The 20,263-nt window shown below is 43.1% G+C and overlaps 1 protein-coding gene across 1 annotated transcript in view; it reads right to left on the bottom strand.

Moving 5' to 3' along the window:
- The window catches only part of LOC126284857 (UDP-glycosyltransferase UGT5-like), a 131,219-nt gene extending 111,157 nt beyond the window's left edge, over nt 1–20,062 (bottom strand). The window contains exon 1 of the mRNA XM_049984092.1: nt 19,940–20,062. Coding sequence (XP_049840049.1) covers nt 19,940–19,945 — 6 coding nt within the window. The 5' untranslated portion in view covers nt 19,946–20,062. The remainder of the gene's footprint in view (nt 1–19,939) is intronic.
- Between the last annotated feature and the right edge of the window lie 201 nt (nt 20,063–20,263).

Genomic DNA, 20,263 nt, shown 5'->3' with positions numbered 1-20,263 from the left:
AAGACCTGAGTCGAATCAAGGCCTCGGGAGTAGACAACATTCCCTTACCGCTACTGATAGCGTTGGGAGAGCGAACCATGACAGAACTCTACCATCTGGTGAGCAAGACGTATGAGACAGGCGAAATACCCTCAGACTTCAAGAAAAATATAATAATTCCAATCCAAAAGAAAGCAGGTGTTGACAGATGTGAAAAATTACCGAACTATCAGTTTAATAAGTCACAGCTGGAAAATACTAACGCGAATTCTTTACAGACGAATGGAAAAAATGGTAGAAGCCGACCTCTGGGATGATCAGTTTGTATTCCGTAGAAGTGTTGGAACACGTGACGCATTAATTACCCTACGACTTATCTTAGGAGGTAGATTAACAAACGGCAAATCTACATTTCTAGATTCTGTAGACTTAAAAATGTTTTTGACAGTGTTCACTGGAATACTCTCTTTCAAATTCTAAAGGTGGCAGAGGTAAAATACAGGGAGCGAAAGTCTGTTTACAATTTGTACAGAAATCAGAGGTCAGTTATAAGAGTCGAGGGGCACAAAAGGCAAGCAATGGTTGAGAATAGACTGAGACAGGCTTGTAGCCTATCCCCGACTTTATTCGATCTATATTTTGAGCAACCAGCAAAGGAAACTAAAGAAACATTTGGAATAGGGATTAAATCCAGGGAGAATAAATATAAAGTTTGAAGTTTGCCGTTGACATTGCAATTTTGGCAGAGACAGGAAAGGACTTGGACGAGCAATTGAATGGAATGGACAGTGTCTTGAAAGGAGGATATAAGATGAAAATCACCATAGGAAAACGAGGATAATGGAATGTTGTCGCATTAAATCAGGCGATGGTGAGGAAATTAGATTAGGAAATTGGACACTTAAAGTAGTAAATGAGTTTTGCTATTTGGGAAGCAAAATAACTGTTGCTGGTCGAAATTGGGAGGATATAAAATGCAGATTGGCAACAGCAAGATACACGTTTCTGAAGAAGAGAAATTTGTTAACGTCGAGTATAGATTTAAGTGTCAGGAAATCCTTTCTGAATGTGTTTGTATGGAGTATAGCCATGTATGGAAGTTAATCCTGGACGATAAATAGTATAGACGAGAGAATAGGAGCTTTTGCAATGAGGTGCTACAGATGAATGCTGAAGATTAGGTGAGTAGATCACGTAACTAATATGGAGGTACTGAATAGAATAGGGAAGAAGAGAAATTTGTGATACAATCCGATCAAAAGAACGGATCGGTTGGTAGGACACTTTCTGAGACATCAAGGGATCACTAATTTAGTGCTGGAGGGAAGCGTGTGGGGTAAAAGTCATAGAGGGAGTGCGAGAGATGAATACAGTAAGCAGATTCAGAAAGATGTAGGTTGCAGTAGATACTTGGGAGATGAATAAGCTTGCACCGGATAGAGTAGCGTGGAGAGCTGCATCAAACCAGTTTTCGGACTGAAGATCACAACAACAACAACGACACCGAAATACGTCTGCTCCGTAGCGATGCGCTCTGCAGCTAAGCCACGGTTCATTTTACGAATCGAAATTTGGAGGCGAGCTGATCGTGAACAAAGATACGAGGTTGTGGGGGAAAAAACAAAAAAAATACATTTTCTACTGATGATAGCACTTAAAGGGACGAGTATTTTGCATTATGGTTGACTCTCGTAACTTTTTTATCTACCGAAATAAGCAAACAACTACGATCTGCCTTTACAGAAACGATGTACGTTACTTTAATGATATCCGTGCCTCTTGATAACAGGATTGAAGTGATGTAACGCTTGTCAATGGTCGCAGCCACACGTGGCGGTAAGATAGTTGGGAGTGTTCAAGCGTATTGCAGTATCGTTTCCATTGTGTTACGTTTATGTTCACATAGCACTGCGCAGCCACACGTAATAAACTTTCTGGGCCATTTTTGTGCGGTAGTCAGATGCAGACTTTAACAAGCGCTTGTTCAAAAAGAGTTGTCGAATGACGCTAAAGAACTTCTTGGTAGATTTTAACTCTGTGTGTGTGTGTGTGTGTGTGTGTGTGTGTGTGTGTGTGTGTGTGTGTGTTTAGTATTCCAGAACTATGAGATAAACACACATTCACGTTCAGAAAAACGCCCACTGATGTTCAGCTGTACATTACATCGCATTAGAGTACACTACTCTCCGAAACTGCGAACAGAACAGTGATATATAAAGTGTAGAATAAAGTTCGTTATTTCCATATGTAACCACGAGCTTGTTAGATCATTAGACTAATGTTTTCGGTCAGCAATGACCATCTTCATGGAGTGGCCGAGAGGTTCTAGGCGCTACAGTCTGAAACCGCGCGACCGCTACAGTCGCAGGTTCGAATCCTGCCTCGGGCATGGGTGTGTGTGATGTCTTTAGGTTAGTTTGGTTTAGGTAGTTTTAAGTTCTAGGGGACTGATGACCTTAGAAGTTAAGTCCCATAGTACTCAGAGCCCTTTGAAGAATCTTCATTTCTCGGTACCGATTGACTGCTTCAGTTTACAGGGCCTTTTTAATTCTGTCGTAAACCAGACACGGCACTACTTTCACAATTTCCGACATGTATGGCTTACGACAGAGTCAAAAGACTCTGTAAACTGATGCAGCAAATCGGTACCGAGATCTGATCCGGCAGTCGTAGGAACTAAGAAATTTATGATACTTTTTTTTTTGGCTTCAATACCATTTCGTACTTTCATTACTTTATAGCACATGTAAGATAAAATTTTCACCATAATACGCTAATATCAATTTCAAGTACGGCCAGACTTTCAGGAAACATTCCTCAAACTCAAATAAAGAAAAGATGTTATGTGGACATGTGTCCGGAAACGCTTAATTTCCATGTTAGAGCTCATTTTAGTTTCGTCAGGATGTACTGTACTTCCTCGGTTCACCGCCAGTTGGCCCAATTGAAGGAATGTAATGTTGACTTCGGTTCTTGTGTTGACATGCGACTCATTGCGCTACAGTACTAGCATCAAGTACATCAGTACGTAGCATCAACAGGTTAGTGTTCATCACGAACGTGGTTTTGCAATCAGTGCAATATTTACATATGTGGAGTTGGCAGATGCTCATTTGATGTATGGATTAGCACGGGGCAATAGCCGTGGCGCGGTACGTTTGTATCGAGACAGATTTCCAGAACGAAGGTGTCCCGACAGAAAGACGTTCGAAGCAATTGATCGGCGTCTTAGTCAGCACGGAACATTCCAGCCTATGACTCGCGACTGGGGAAGACCTAGAACGACGAGGACACCTGCAATGGACGAGGCAATTCTTCGTGCAGTTGACGATAACCCTAATGTCAGCGTCAGAGAAGTTGCTGCTGTACAAGGTAACGTTGACCACGTCACTGTATGGAGAGAACCAGTTGCTTCCGTACCATGTACAGCGTGTGCAGGCACTATCAGCAGCTGATTGGCCTCCACAGGTGCACTTCTGCGAAAGGTTCATCCAACAATGTGTCAATCCTCATTTCAGTGCAAATTTTATCTTTACGGATGAGGCTTCACTCCAACGTGATCAAATTGTAAATTTTCACAATCAACATGTGTGGGCTGACAAGAATCCGCACGCAATTGTGCAATCACGTCATCAACACAGATTTTCTGTGAACGTTTGGGCAGGCATTGTTGGTGACGTCTTGATTCGGTCCCATTTTCTTCCACCTACGCTCATTGGAGCACGTTATCACGATTTCATACGGGATACTCTACCTGTGCTGTTAGAACACGTGCCTTTACAAGTACGACACAACATGTGGTTCATGCACGATGGATCTCCTGCACATTTCAGTCGAAGTGTTCGTACGCTTCTCAACAACAGGTTCGGTGACCGATGGATTGGTAGAGGCGGAGCAATTCCATGGCCTCCACGCTCTCCTGACCTCAACTCTCTTGACTTTAATTTAAAAGCTCTTGTCTACGCAACCCCGGTACCAAATGTAGAGACTCTTCGTGCTCGTATTGTGGACGGATGTGATAGAATACATTCAGCGCATCAGGGATTCCATGCGACGGAGGGTGTATGCATGTATCCTCGCCAACGGAGGACATTTTGAACATTTCCTGTAACAAAGTGTTTGAAGTCACGCTGGTACGTTCTGTTGCTGTGTGTTTCCATTCCATGATTAATGTAATTTGAAGAGAAGTAATCATATATATATATATATATATATATATATATATATATATATATATATATTATTACTTCTCTTCAAATTACATTAATCATGGAAAATATATATATATATATATATATATATATATATATATATATTGCTTCGTGAACTGTTACTTATCTGGTGTCCGGACAATTGGCGTCTTTATAATCTTCTTTAATTTATGTTGACAACCTGTTACAGCCTAACAATACGTGATGAGGGTGCCAAAGTGTGTACATCTACACTAACTTGTCTCAAGTACTGATTAAATTACCTCAAGACAGTTGTTTAAGCTAAACAATCAATAGTAAATTTAGATTGATTTGCACAACTGGTTCCGTTAAACGAGATTATTTTGTGTTTACTGGGGCAAAGCTTGAAAATTGGTCCAAACGCATTAAAATTACGGAAATGACATGAATTTGGTAAGGTAATAAACTGCCAACAAGGAACAGGACTGCAGTGATGTAGTCGACATCTGATTCTGCAAGGACGAAGTGTTAACAATGAAATGTAATTTAAATTATGGTTCGGAGAGCGTTAATGGGCAGTCATTCTAGCGAGTAAATCAAGACACAGATGAAATAGGTGCAATGCCACTTGTAAAAATTGTAAATAGTTATGTCTGTTGTGTCCATGGAGTCTTTCGCGGTGCCATGTCTAAATAAAATCTTCTGGCTTTTCAAGGCGCCCCAGTTCGAATAATATCCTCGTTCAGCCGAAATTTTCAATAACTGTATTTAAAAGGTTAAAACACATAAAAGGTGACAGTAACAGACGATTTCGCAAAAAACTTCATAGGTGGACGACAGAGACGATTGTTAAGTAAAAACAACTGAGAATAAACGAGGATTTTTAAAATACAAATGACAGAAAATACTGATGGATTTTTAAAACTCGTTTGTCTATCTCATTTTACAGTGAAATTATCGTCACTGTTGAACGTGAATGAAGCCATGGTTTAATGGTGATGCTAGGTGACACACAACAAAATTGCACAACGAAGGTGCTATGATGAGTATGACCCTGGGGCCCTGTAGAACTGCAGGTAGCGACCAGAATTCAGCAAAGTGGAAAGAGGACGATAGGAACGGTACATCTCAGGACAGATTTCATTGTTTGGGAGTGGGAATTGATTAAAATTCCGGTGGGAGAGGATGGACAAGGCTCGCAGAAAGGACTATGGATGTAGTGGCACAGCAGGGTTCCTGAATTGGTTATTACAGAGTGTGGGAAATTCAGTGCTGGGATTGGGTTTTGTGATTAAGGTATCGGATCCGACGGTGCCCTAGAAAGAGATAAAGGTGTGTTAAATGGATGTGTTGGTACAAGATGCGAGTTGGGAAAGGTAGGTGAAGGTGGAAGGCGAGGCTGAGTGCACGTGTTGCCTGAATTTCTGGGGACTTGTAGAATTTAGTTGCGGCAGAGTTCTAGGAACTGTTGGCGTAGGTTAGGATGGGGTGGATGAGGGATTTATAGGTAAGAGGAACGGTAGACCTAGGTACGATCTGTTGGTAGTTTCAGTCAGTTTCGGGCACTGTGATAGATCGTAAGGAGATGTTAAAGAGATGTGTGTTCCATGTTAGACCTAAATGCTTTACTACGTTAGTCAGAGGGATGGGTTGGTAGTAGGTGAAGATATGGGCATCTAGCCGGCGGTAAGGTGGAGTGGTGCGACCGAAGGATGTGGCCTGGCTGTTCTGAGCATTTACTTGAAGTTACAACATCTGACCAGAAGATGCAGCTGTCGATGGAGGGAGGTATGGGAGAGTTGGAGAGTATGGAGAGTGGCTAGGTAGGTGTTGTCAACTCACTGCAGGAGCTATGTCGAAGGTGGCAGTTTGGGAAGGTCTCCAGTGCACGGGATGTAAAGGAGGGGTGAAAGGACAGAGCCCTGAGGCAGACCCGCAACGGTGTGATGGATGTGGTAGCAGGCCTGGTTGATTGCGACATCCGTAGGACGGTTTGAAGGAAGGATACTAGTAGGCGGGAATAGTTAACCGGGATTACATAAGTTTGTAGCTTTAAGAGCAGTCCAGAATGCCTCACCAGGTCGAAGGGTTTTTGGATATCAAGAGGGACAAATATGACTGACTTCCTTTTATTCAGTAGATGGGAGATTAGGTGGGAAAGGTAAAGAAGTTCGTCGTCAGTGGAATAGTTGGGACGAAAGCCAAGTTGGGTATTGGGAAAGGGTAGGTGGGTTGGAGGGTGGTGATGGATTCGTTGTTGCTGAAAACTTACATTAGGCTGATAGGTCGATATGATGAGGTCTAAGGGGGTGGTTTACCATGTTTCAGAAGAGTAGGACTTCAGAAGTTTCCAACTGCTGTGGACAATAACCTGTGTACAGGATGGCATTGTAAAGGCTGGCAAGGGTTTCGTGATAGGATCTGGGACATTCGATATGGTTTCGGTAGGTAACAGTATCGTGACTGGGTGTAGTATTCTGCTTGCTACCAAGTGTTTGTGTAAGTCGTCAGCTGTTATCGCCGTGTTTAGTCCTTTCCGTAGAGTGCTGTGTAAGTACTGCAAGGTGCAAACACTTTCAGGTGGCACTGAAGAAGAACGCCTTGTGATTGGGTAGAACATGCCAATCCAGCTGCTTTCCTGCCATACTGTGAGCCAACAGCCAGCAAGTGTGCTGCAGTGACATGGACTGAGGCCAGTGTTCCCACGATACGAGACTTGCTGTGCACTGTTAGAGACGGCATAGCCCTTCGTGTGCCCGGAACGCACGGTATCCCTTGCAAATGCGCCAGCATGTGTATAGGTCAGAGAATTTGCACAGCAGCGGAGAGTTGTACCGAGCACAAGCGACGTATCAAACAAATGGAGCTTGACAAGAAGGCTGTAGCCGTAGCAACATTTTTAAAGTCTTTCATACCGAACGAGTCCACCAGCACCTAGCAACCCACCTACCTACCATTTCCTAGTACCCACCGTGGCTTTCGCCCCAACTCTTCCACCGACCACCCAATTCTTTACCTTACTCACCTAATGTCCTATCAACTGAGTAAACGAATGTCCGCCATATTTGTCCCCCTTGGAGGCTGTGTGGCGTGGACTGGGCGGTTTTTTAGGTTAGAAGGCCTCGGGAAAGTGCGGGATGGGCTGCAATGTCAAAGGGTGCTTGGCAATTACAGGACGTGCTTGGATCAAGGAACAGTCGGAATTATAGTTGTAAATTGTTGTAGTTGCGCTGGAAAAGTCCCTGAGCTTCAAGCGCTAATAGAAAGCAGAGAAGCTGATATCGTTATAGGTACAGAAAGCTGGCTAAAGCCTGAAATAAGTTCTGCAGAAATTTTTACGAAGTCCCAGACGGTGTTCAGGAAAGATAGATTAGGCAGAATTGGTGGTGGATTGTTTGTGTCTGTCAGTAGTGGTTTATTTTGTAGTGAAGTCGAAGTAGATACTCCGAGCGAATTGGTGTGGGTGGAGGTTATACTTAACAGCCGAATTAAGTTAATAATTGGCTCCTTCTACCGACCCCCATACTCCGATGATACAGTTGCGGAACAATTCAGAGAAAGTTTGAGTCTCGTAACAAATAAATACCCCACTCATATGGTTATAGTTGGTGGGGACTTCAACCTACCCTCGGTATGTTGGCAAAAATACTTGTTCAAAACCGGTGGTAGGCAGAAAACGTCTTCCGAGATTGTCCTAAATGCTTTCTCCGAAAATTATTTCGAGCAGTTAGTCCACGAACCCACGCGAATTGTAAATGGTTGCGAAAACACACTTGACCTCTTAGCCACAAACAATCCAGAGCTGATAGAGAGCATCATGACTGATACAGGGATTAGTGATCACAAGGTCATTGTAGCTAGGCTCAATACCATTTCTTCCAAATCCATCAGAAACAAACGCAAAATAATTTTATTTAAAAAAGCGGATAAAGTGCCACTAGAAGCCTTCCTAAAAGACAATTTCCATTCCTTCCGAACTGACTATGTGAATGTAGACGAGATGTGGCTCAAATTCAAAGATATAGTAGCAACAGCAATTGAGATATTCATACCTCATAAATTGGTAAGAGATGGAACGGATCCCCCGTGGTACACAAAAAAGGACCGAACGCTGTTGCAGAGGCAACGGAAAAAGCATGCGAAATTCAGAAGAACGCGAAATCCCGAAGATGGGCTAAAATTTACAGACGCCCGAAATTTGGCAAGGACTTCGATGCGAGATGTCTTTAATAGGTTCCACAACGAAACATTGTCTCGAAATTTGGTAGAAAATCCGAAGAAATTCTGGTCGTATGTAAAGTACACAAGCGGCAAGACGCAGTCAATACCTTCGCTGCGCAGTGCCGATGGTACTGTTATCGACGACTGTGCCGCTAAAGCGGAGTTATTGAACGCAGTTTTCCGAAATTCCTTCACCAGGGAAGACGAATGGAATATTCCAGAATTTGAAACACGAACATCTGCTAGCATGAGTTTCTTAGAAGTAGATACCTTAGGGGTTGCGAAGCAACTCAAATCGCTTGATACGGGCAAGTCTTCAGGTCCAGATTGTATACCGATTAAGTTCCTTTCAGATTACGCTGATACTATAGCTCCCTACTTAGCACTCATATACAACCGCTCGCTCACCGATAGATCTGTACCTACAGATTGGAAAATTGCGCAGGTCGCACCAGTGTTTAACAAGGGTAGTAGGAGTAATCCATTTAACTACAGACCTATATCATTGACGTCGGTTTGCAGTAGGGCTTTGGAGTATATACTGTATTCAAACATTATGAATCACCTCGAAGGGAACGATCTATTGACACGTAATCAGCATGGCTTCAGAAAACATCGCTCTTGTGCAACACAGCTAGCTCTTTATTCACACGAAGCAATGGCCGCTATCGACAGGGGATCTCAAGTTGATTCCGTATTTCTAGATTTCCGGAAAGCTTTTGACACCGTTCCTCACAAGCGACTTCTAATCAAGCTGCGGGGCTATGGGGTATCGTCTCAGTTGTGCGACTGGATTCGTGATTTCCTGTCAGGAAGGTTGCAGTTCGTAGTAATAGACGGCAAATCATCGAGTAAAACTGAAGTGATATCAGGTGTTCCCCAGGGAAGCGTCCTGGGACCTCTACTGTTCCTGATCTATATAAATGACCGGGGTGACAATCTGAGCAGTTCTCTTTGACTGTTCGCAGATGATGCTGTAATTTACCGTCTAGTAAGGTCATCTGAAGACCAGTATCAGTTGCAAAGCGATTTAGAAAAGATTGCTGTATGGTGTGTCAGGTGGCAGTTGACGCTAAATAACGAAAAGTGTGAGATGATCCACATGAGTTCCAAAAGAAATCCGTTGGAATTCGATTACTCGATAAATAGTACAATTCTCAAGGCTGTCAATTCAACTAAGTACCTGGGTGTTAAAATTACGAACAACTTCAGTTGGAAGGACCACATAGATAACATTGTCAGGAAGGCGAGCCAAAGGTTGCGTTTCATTGGCAGGACACTTAGAAGATGCAACAAGTCCACTAAAGAGACACCTTACACTACACTCGTTCGTCCTCTGTTAGAATATTGCTGCGCGGTGTGGGACCCTTACCAGGTGGGATTGACGGAGGACATCGAAAGGGTGCAAAAAAGGGCAGCTCGTTTTGTATTATCACGTTATAGGGGAGAGAGTGTGGCAGATATGATACACGAGTTGGGATGGAAGTCACTACAGCATAGACGTTTTTCGTCGCGGCGAGACCTTTTTACGAAATTTCAGTCACCAACTTTCTCTTCCAAATGCGAAAATATTTTGTTGAGCCCAACCTACATAGGTAGGAATGATCATCAAAATAAAATTAGAGAAATCAGAGCTCGAACAGAAAGGTTTAGGTGTTCGTTTTTCCCGCTCGCTGTTCGGGAGTGGAATAGTAGAGAGATAGTATGATTGTGGTTCGATGAACCCTCTGCCAAGCACTTAAATGTGAATTGCAGAGTAGTCATGCATGTAGATGTTATCCAAAAAGCGTTCGACCGCGTGTGGAATTCCGGGCTGCTCTTCAAGTCACGCCTGCTGCATCTTTCAAACCTCTGTATTTCCGCAATCTAGATTCCCATCTCTCGACCCACAACCGACTGACTGACATGCTAAAGCATGTACGATTAACTCTCTACAGAGAACTAAGACGGAATACCTCCTCCTGCCGTTATCCTTGTGGGACGTTGCCCACTCGTCTCTTATAGGGTGCCCAGGAAGCTGCTTTCTCGGGTAGCTACACAACATACAAGCAAATCATATAACGGAGTTTATTACAGTAATTGAATTGGCAATGCTTGACTTCCGTTGCTACAGTGAAATGTCGCAAGCAATTGGCGACATGCAAATAATCAGTGTCATTCGAAATATACAATTTCCATGGAAGCAAAACGTAAGTCACGACTAACTCGTTAGGATCACAACACTTCTTCTAGAGCAGCTCTTCTAGAGCGGGGCTTATACAGGGTGATTCATAAAGAATACCACAACTTTAAAAATGTGTATTTAATGAAAGAAACATAATATAACCTTCTGCTATACATCATTACAAAGAGTATTTAAAAAGGTTTTTTTTTCACTCAAAAACAAGTTCAGAGATGTTCAATATGGCCCCCTCCAGAGAAGTGCTTGCTGGATGCGTGCTACATTTTCATCACTCGTTCTCGGCCGTCCAGAACTTTTCCCTTTGCACAAACACCCATTCTCTGTAAACTGTTTATACCAACGTTTAATACACCACCTATCAGGAGGTTTAACACCATACTTCGTTCGAAATGCACGCTGAACAACTGTCGTCGTTTCACTTCTGCCGTACTCAATAACACAAAAAGCTTTCTGTTGAGCGGTCGCCGTCTTAGCATCAACTGACGCTGACGCCTAGTCAACAGCGCCTCAAGCGAACAAATGTACAACTAAATGAAACTTTATAGCTTCCTTAATTCGCCGACAGATAGTGCTTAGCTCTGCCTTTTGTCGTTGCAGAGTTTTAAATTCCTAAAGTTGTGGTATTCTTTTTGAATCACCCTGTATTCTCTTCGGATAGAGGCCTCTCCTGTCGTGGTGCGGTCCTAGTCAGCGTTACTATTGGCTGGCGTCGTCTCACAGCCTTCTCTATGTTTACGTTCCATGCCGACGTGACGGCGCTTGATGTTACGCCGGAACAGTCCTCACCTATAAATCCCTCATCCACCCCATCCTAACATAGGCCAGCGTTCAATGGACCCCTGCCTCACCTACATTCTACAAGTGCCTTGAATTGCTCGTAAGATACATACTCCACCGCGCCTTCCACTTCCGCATACCTACCCCAACTCGCATCTTGTACCAACTCATTCATTTAGCACACCTCTCCTCTTCCTAGAGCACTTTCAGATCCTATACCTTAATCCCAAAACCCAGTGCAGCACCCAATTTCTCACCCGCTAATAACAAATCTAGGCACCCTGGTGCGCCACTACATCCATAGTCCACATTCTGTGCATCTCCACTCCTTGTTCATCCTCTCCCTCCGGAATACTAACTAACTCCCATTCCCGAGATGTACCACTCTTTCCTGCCCTAATCACAACGCTCCACATCACACCATTCCCCGCTTTTTGTCCCTTCCTCTTCTTCCATCTTGCTATCTTCACGTCACTACCTACAATTCTACAAGGCCCCAGGGTCATACTCATCATTGCACCTTCGTCGTGGTAGTTCTTTCTTGTATCAGAATTAACTGCCGTATAAAATCGTCAAACGAGTCTTAAAAACCATCAGTATTTTCCATCTAGGCGTGTCTTTCACAAGAACCCTCGTTCATTGTCACTTGCTTTTGTGTAAAAATCGTGAATATCGTCAACAAATGTTTTTTTACAAAATTATATGTTATTGTTACCTTTTATATATTTTAACCATCTTTTAAATACAGTTTATGCAGTCTTTGGCTGCAGAGCGTTTTTTTTTTATCAGCTGGCAGAAGAAAAACAGCCCCAACAGCCACTGGTCCTGACGACAATAGCGGAGATAGTGATCGAAAGCTAGAGAATTTTATTCGAAATGACGTGACTTAAAAACCCAGGTAGTTTCATTCAGTTGTGTCAGTTATACTCGAAGCTATGAATTAGGACAGTCAGTCAAGTTGCCACCAACGACTTGTGCCCAGACTGTTTCCTGATACCCGATTGAATGCTACGGGAGACTGGCACGCACGCCGCTGATGGTGACTTCATCCTTCCAAGGAAATAGCCTCGTCCGTAAACACGACGACATAGGGAAGAAAAGATAATGCTGGTACGCTGGCACTGCTTTAACAGCCAAGCACAAAAATTCTTTCTTCTCGAATAATCTTTCACTCTCAAAGCATTGGGCTTTTGTGGATGGAAGGAAAGCCTGCCGTTGCAAGCCGAAGAGTCATACTGAGTTGGTGAACTTTTTCTGTGGTGCTTATGGAAAGCATTGTTTTGGGGTGCTGGACATGTAGCCAGGCACATGGATTCCAAGACATGGCTAACGAGAGGTGAGTAGACTGTAGTAGGAAAAGGTGCATGAGCAACATGGATGAATATAGCTGATGATCTACATCTGAACCTGTACAGATACGCCATAAGTCATCAAACGATGCATGGCGGAGAGTATCTTATACTTCGTCTAGTCATTCCTCTTCTCTTTTTACTCGCAACTGGGGAGAGAGGAAAAAAAAACTGACCCTGTGACTTCGTACAAGCCCTAATTTAACTACCGAGTGAAGTGGTGGAGTGGCTAGCACACATCTTCCACATCCTGGAGGACCTCCTCACTACGGATCAATTTAAGTGAAAGTAAATCTAATCTAATCTAATCTAACTGGGCTCGCGTTCGGGAAGACGACGGTCCAAACCCGCGTCCGGGCATCCTGATTTAGTTTTTCCGTGATTTCCATAAATCGCTCCAGGCGAATGCCGGGATGGTTCCTTTGAAAGGGCACAGCCGACTTCCTTCCCCGTCCGTCCCTAACCCAATGAGACCGATGACTTCGCTGTCTTGTCTCCTCCCCCAACCAACCCTAATGTAACTAAACGTACGTTGGACTAGAGCTATGCCCAGAAATAGAATTTTTCGTTGTGTGACTTAAGGTGCCCTCAATCACACAATAAAACATTCCATTCCTACGCAAAGCTCTAGTCCAATGCACGTTTAGTTATAACTATCGTAAATACTGTACTAATGAGCTTTGTGAAAGCTGTCCTAATGAATTTTGCAAATCAATATGTAATTTAGCAAAACTGTCAACAGAGATAACTTCCACAGTTTAAGTCAAGAATGGAAAGATTTAAAAAGTTTACATGTCTATCTTCTCTTGTTTCCCATCAAAAAAATGGTTCAAATGGCTCTGAGCACTATGGGACTCAACTGCTGTGGTCATTAGTCCCCTAGAACTTAGAACTACTGAAACCTAACTTACCTAAGGACATCACACACATCCATGCCCGAGGCAGGATTCGAACCTGCGACCGTAGCAGGCTAACGGTTCCGGACTGCGCGCCTAGAACCGCGAGACCACCGCGGCCGGCTTTCCCATCTATAGGGTCAATTTAAGAAATGGGTTTATAACCCGGGACCTTAGTAATGCAGTAATAATAAAGTTTGTGAAACTAGGCTAAAAAAAGCATGTCGTTTAGTTAATACAATACATGTTTAACCAAGCTGAACCAGTTAAAATTTTTAAATTGGTTTGAAAATATGTTAAGGATCAATAAGTTTCTGTTCGCAGTTTCTACCAACGACCGGCCATTTTCTGTCATTTTTGTTCTTAATTCTCTACTGAAGAGGGTTCCTTGGTTCTTATCCTACTTTTGAACTAAAGGTTTATGCATAAATATGAACGGCTGGGCTGTAAGTCGGATCCTTTTGAAATAAGCCTTGCTGTTCTGTCTGAGACTTTTTGAATATCTTTTTTTCAGTTTTCTTGTTTAAAATGAAGCCTACACTTGATTTTCTTCCCTGCTCTGTATCCATGTCATAAAACTCAATCCCTGATTTTAAATTTATTTGGTCGTGGTTTTTCGTTGCTTTTCTGATAGCCCTATTTTAGCCCATTAAATCACTTAATAAAGCAAAGCCTCCGGTCCATATTGTGTACCATTTAGGTTCCTTTCAGGTTATGCTGATATGGTAGCTCTGTACTTAGCTCTCTTAAACAACCGCTCGCTCGTCGAAATATCCGCACCTAAAGACTGGAAAACTGTACATGTCACACCAATAACCATGAAAGAAAATAGGGGTAATCCACTGAATTACAGAGCAATATCACTAACGTCGATGTGCAGTAGTGTTTTGGGACGTGTGTACGAACGTTATGACTTACCTCGAAGAAAACGATATTGACAGATAGTTAGCACGTATTCGGAAACTATAGTCGTTACATAACACAACTAGCTCCTTATTCTCATGAAGTAATCAGTACTATCGACAGGGGTCGTCAAATTGCTTCCATATTTTTAGATTTCCAGAAGGCTTTTGATATTGTTCGTCACAAGCGACTTCTAATCAAATAGCGTGCCTGTGGAGAGTGTCTCAGCTGTGCGACTGGATTCGCGAGTTTCTGCCAGAAGGGTCACGGTTCGTAGTAAATGACGGAAACTCTTACAGTGAAACATATGTGATATGGCGCCTCCCCCAAGGCTCTCTGCTGTTCCTGATCTACATAAAAGACACAGGAGAAAACCCGAGCGGTCCTCTTAGATTGTTTGCAGATGATGCTGTCTTTTAACGCGTTGTAAAATCGTCAGCAAAACAAACTACTAAATGATTTAGACAAGATATCTGTATGGTGCAGAAAGTGGTAGTCGACTCTAAATAATGAAAAGTGTGAAGTCATCCACGAGAGTACTAAAGAAAATCCGCTAAATTTCGGTTACGCGATAAATCCCACAAATATGAAGGCTATAAATCCAAATAAATACTCGGGGATTACAGTTACGAATAACTTAAACTGGAATGACCGCATAGGTAATGTTGTGCGAAAAGGAAACCAAAGACTGCGATTCGTTTACAGAACACATAGAAAGTGCAATAGATCAACTAATGAGATTACTCACACTACGCTTGTCCGCCCTCATCTGAAGTGTTGCTGTCCGGTGTGGGATCCACATCAGATGGGACTGACGGAGGGCATCGAACAAGTTCAGAGAGGTGCAACTCGTTTTGACTTATTGCGAAATAGTGGAGAGAGTGCTACGCACACGATACGTTAATTGTGGTGGCAATCATTAAAACAAAAGCGGCTTTCATTACGGCACGATCTTCTCGTCAAATTTCATTCACTAAAATTTCTCCTCGTATTGAGAAAATATTCTGTTAGAGCCTACCTACACAGACAGAAACGATCATCATGATAAAATAACAGTATTCAGAACCCACACGGAGAGATTCAAGGGCTCGTTTCTCCCGCGTGCCGTTCGAGAGTGGAACAGTAGAAAAATAAAGTGGTTCGATGAACCCTCTGCCAGGCACTTCATAGTGAACTGCACAGTAATCATGTAGATGTAGATGAATTCAACTCCTCTACGGCAGAACAGAGCCTAAACCTCCACAGAGCTATGCTCATGGGGATTTCAACTGAGGACTGAGTGCTTCCAAAAAAGGTTCTGGCAGATCACCAGCAGAACCTGTGGGCAGGTTACTCGTACTGGCTAGTTCTTTCCTTCTTTCTTTCTTTCTCTTTTTACATTGTGTTGCGTATTTTTATGTTTCTAATTAGTGTCAGTTTTGTTTATTGTACACAACTATTTGTTTTTATTAACACATTTATTCTCAGGTGCTTGGCATTTCCTTTTCCTCGTAAATCTTTATAAACTTACAGCAAAAATGTAATGATATGCACGTAAAAGCGCAACACGGAGAAGGCGTCCAGTGAACTATCGATAGTCCACGGTCGAACGGTAAGCACCGTGACAAATAAGTGTGTGGCAAGAGATCTGGTTGTTGTTGATAAAACTTATATCGCTTGTCAGACAACGAGAAGAAGTCAACTGACTTCCGCATAATTTTCTGCATCTTAGTGTGGCTGTGGATGCACAGAAAGTGAGAGGGTGATCAAGTTAACTATTTCATGTGGAGCAAACGTTGCGTTTCACAAGTAAGAAGATAGATGGACGACTATAATGGTTGCTTCCAGCCAGTGAAAGTAGATCTATAAAGTCACATCACGAGGAATGTAATGGCTATAATTGAATAATTTTGGGAATATTACGCCGTCGCAACCACCATCTAGCAGCAGACAACGTTAGAAAATGTTCAACACGCAAAGATAAGTGGCTTTAAAAATATCCCTCATCAAAATTTTGCGAACAGTTACACTTTCTTTCTGGAATGTATCTCTGTCATATAGGATTTAACAAATAATATTTTATAGTAAACGCGCTTTAAAATTGACTGAGTTGAGTGCCCGCGCTATACATTATCTTCAAATTTCCGTTCTAGTCACTATACACAATTTTATTTCAAAATGTATTAATTCGAAACGTTTATCATCAGATGTGTTTCCTTGCCTCTTTCTGGGGCCGTGCCCTTACATTGTTGTGTTAATCATTTTACTCACCATAAAATTTACTTATCTTGGTGTTGTACTGGATAAAATACGCGTGATGTGTAGCGTCCGCCATTAGGAGTCAATGCTCTGGCCAATCAGAACACGGCTTATTTCGCATAGATGGGGGCTTCAGGCAGCGTGGGTAATTTGAAAGCGACAGCTGTCGGGTGTCGAAAACAAGCATGTACTTCCTGAAACCTGTCGTGTTGTAGATGTATGTGGACGTTATAGTCGGCCCGTGCGAGTTTTAAGTCTTGAACGTGCTTGTCTTGTTTCCGTAATCCATATTTTTCTTTGTCCGATTCTTACGGTTGCCATGACTCAAGACAGTTTCATTCCACCCACAAATGATTAACTTCACTTTATTACCAACTATCTTTGTACCCGGTGTTCTTCACCCCCCCCCCCCCCCCCTCTGCGTCCCTCTCTTCCTCTCCCTGTCTCATCCCATCCGCTCCTCTCCTCTCTGTCCATAAGCTCCTTTCCCCTGTCTTCATCTCCTCCTCTTTCCTTTATATCTGTTCATCTCCTCCTCTTCCTTCTTCTACCGAGCGAGGTAGTGTAGCTGGATTCGCATTTGGGAGGACGACGTTCCAAACCCGCGTCCTGTCATCCAGATTTAGGTTTTCCGTTATTTCCCTAAACCGCTTCAGGTAAACGCTGGGATGGTTCATCTGAAATGCCACGGCCGATTTCCTTCCCCGTCCTTCTCAAATTCGAGCTTTTGCTTCGTCTCTAATGACCTCGTTGTACACAGAACGTTAAACACTAATCTCCTCCTCCTCCTCTTCCCATGTCCTCCTCCCCACGTCTGTCTCCATATTTTCCTCCCCTCTTTCTCTCTCTGTCTACTTCTCTTTCCTTTCTATGCCCATCTCCTCCTCTTCACTTGCTGTCCATTTCCCCCTAATCCTCCCAGTATCCATCTCTTCCTCTCCTGTTTCTATCTCCGCCTCCGTCTTCTATCTCACGTTACTCCCTATTCCAACAGGAGGTTGCTAGTTCTCCCTCCCCCCGAAAACCACCGCCCCTCCTCCCACTTTTCTTTCCAGCTAATAAATAGCGTGTATAACAAGTTTGGTTGAAATCGGTCCAGGCGTTTAGGAAAACCTTTTTATCCATCGCTTCGCCGGCGTCAAGCATTTGCCATATATATTTAATATATGTCACCCATATTTGTAGACACAGTTCTCCCGCATCTCCAGCGAATTTCGCCGTGCAGTTTCATTTTCACGCAGCTCAGTGTTTATGACGCCATATATTCTGAACTATGTGTCGTAGAATAATATAATTTTGTAAATACATTCAGCGACGTATGTAAATACTGTCTGCAAAATGTGTTGAGAATAGGGTTAGTACGAAAGAAGTAATAAATTTAAAATTCATTCACGACGCGCCAGGTTTTTCACGCTTTCGATTGTCTATGACGTCATAGTTCCTGAGCTATGTCCCCTACAATGATACAAATTTGCAGGTGCATTCAGTGGTGTATGTGAATACTTTCTGCAAAATGTGTCGCGAATGCAGCTGGTACTAAAGAGTAATATATTAAAAAGTCATACCTTTTGCGGCAGTCTTATTCTATTAACAGCGAAAGTCCAGAAAGTGGTAAACTTTGTTCCTTTCATCGTTTTGTGGGGGTAGTGAGCGAGAAAAAGTTTCGTAAAGGTTGGAAATTTTGTGTAAGGTTTGTTGCAAGTCACTAAATGTTTTCATTCTGAAATAATGGATGAAAAAACGTGTGGGTTGTCGCGTGTCGTGAGCAACACTTCATTTTCATTCCCACTCCCTTTGATAGATGGGTGGGGTCTTTCCAGACGGTAGGTGATATGTGTACCAAACTTGGTTGAAATCGGTTCAGTGGCTCAGGAAGAGATGTGCAACACACATACACACATTTTTATGAGGTGGATTTGGAGGGAAAATTTTGACTTGCTTTTATAGACACTTTCGACGTAGTAAAATCATTGCATACAGTTTAAGATGCCCCTATTTGAAACTTCCTGGCCGATTAAAACTGTGTGCCGGACCGAGACTCGAACTCGGGGCCTTTGCTTTCCGCGGGCAAGTGCTCTACTCTCCTGCGAACCTTGCAGAACTAGCACTCCTGAAAGAAAGGATATTGCGGAGACAAGGCTTAGCCACAGCCTGGGGGATGTTTCTAGAATGAAATTTTTACTCCACAGCGGAGTGTGCGCTGATATGAAGCTTCCGGGCAGATTAAAACTGTGTGCCGGACCGAGACTCGATCTCGGGTCCCGAGTTCGAGTCTCGGTCCGGCACACAGTTTTAATCTGCCATAAAGCTTCATATCAGCGCACACTCCGCTGTAGAGTGAAAATTCCATTCTCTGTCCCTATTTCTTTAAAAGTCCTCAGTGCTCAGGTCAATATGCTCACTTAGCAGACGTCAGTCCGTGTGTGACTCCTAAGGTATACCTGATAAGAAACATTACAGACGTTGATAAATCACATTGTCTATTAGGACACGGATGCAGTGCTTTTGCACGTTGTACGCGTGCTGTGGTATTGTCTTAGAGGCAGTAGCGCGGTGATACGAGTTCTATCTTGCCATAAACAGCACTACTCTACTGAAACTATACGCTGGTGCGTGCCACGTGTTCGTTGATAGCTTTCTCGTACTTGACTTGAAACACATTCTGTCAGTACAGCCAAGATTTGTTTTACGAGGTACTCTGTTGCCCTCACTATGCTCTCCAGCCGAATAAGCAAAGCGCGACTTTATCTGTTATTGTTTTCTTTTGTCTTGCTTTATAACACATTTACTGTATTCTACTGTGAGATAAAAACGCAGGAAATGTTTCCCCTATATTTTCTGACAACTTCTCCCTCATATCTCGCTCGTTTTGCTTCACCTTTGCCGGCTGTTGAGGCCGAGCGGTTCTAGGCGCTTCAGTTCGGAACCGCGCTGCTGCTGCGGTCGCAGGTTCGAATCCTGCCTCGGGCATGGATGTGTGTGATGTCCTTAGGTTAGTTAGGTTTACGTAGTTCTACGTCTAGGGGCTGATGACCTCATATGTTAAGTCCCACAGTGCTTAGAGCCATTTGAACCATTTATTGAACTTCACCTTTGTTTCGTATTTTATAACTCTCGTTCCTCGAGATCTAACACACATTCATTCGTAGGTTTAGCGCTCATTTCCATCATGTCGATATACTCGAAGCCCGTCTCATCACACAAGCAATGCCGCCAACTTACTTTCATTTTGCTTGGATATCCTTTCGTACGCCTTCAGCCTAGGATCGTGGCTGCTGGGTACCGGTACTGCTGAATGGAGCCGAAGTGACCTCGCCCAGATAGATGTGTGTGAGTTTATAAATTGCCTCTGCCTGATAAAGGGACAGCTGTGTAGGCATGACGTAGCAAGAATTTCCTCACGTGAGGGAACAGGCAGCGTAGCTGTCGCTCTCATGTAACTTCAGTAACGGACTCTGAAGCTGTCATGTGATAATACAGCGTGGCATGCTGACGTTTTCTGCTGAAATGTGAAAGTTCACTGTCTGATTCAGTCATACGTTATTT

The sequence above is a fragment of the Schistocerca gregaria genome, chromosome 8 (genome assembly GCF_023897955.1).
Source record: "Schistocerca gregaria isolate iqSchGreg1 chromosome 8, iqSchGreg1.2, whole genome shotgun sequence".
NCBI lineage: Eukaryota > Metazoa > Arthropoda > Insecta > Orthoptera > Acrididae > Schistocerca > Schistocerca gregaria.
The sequence above is the reverse complement of the archived record's forward strand: the minus strand, read 5'-3'. Positions and strand labels throughout refer to the sequence as shown.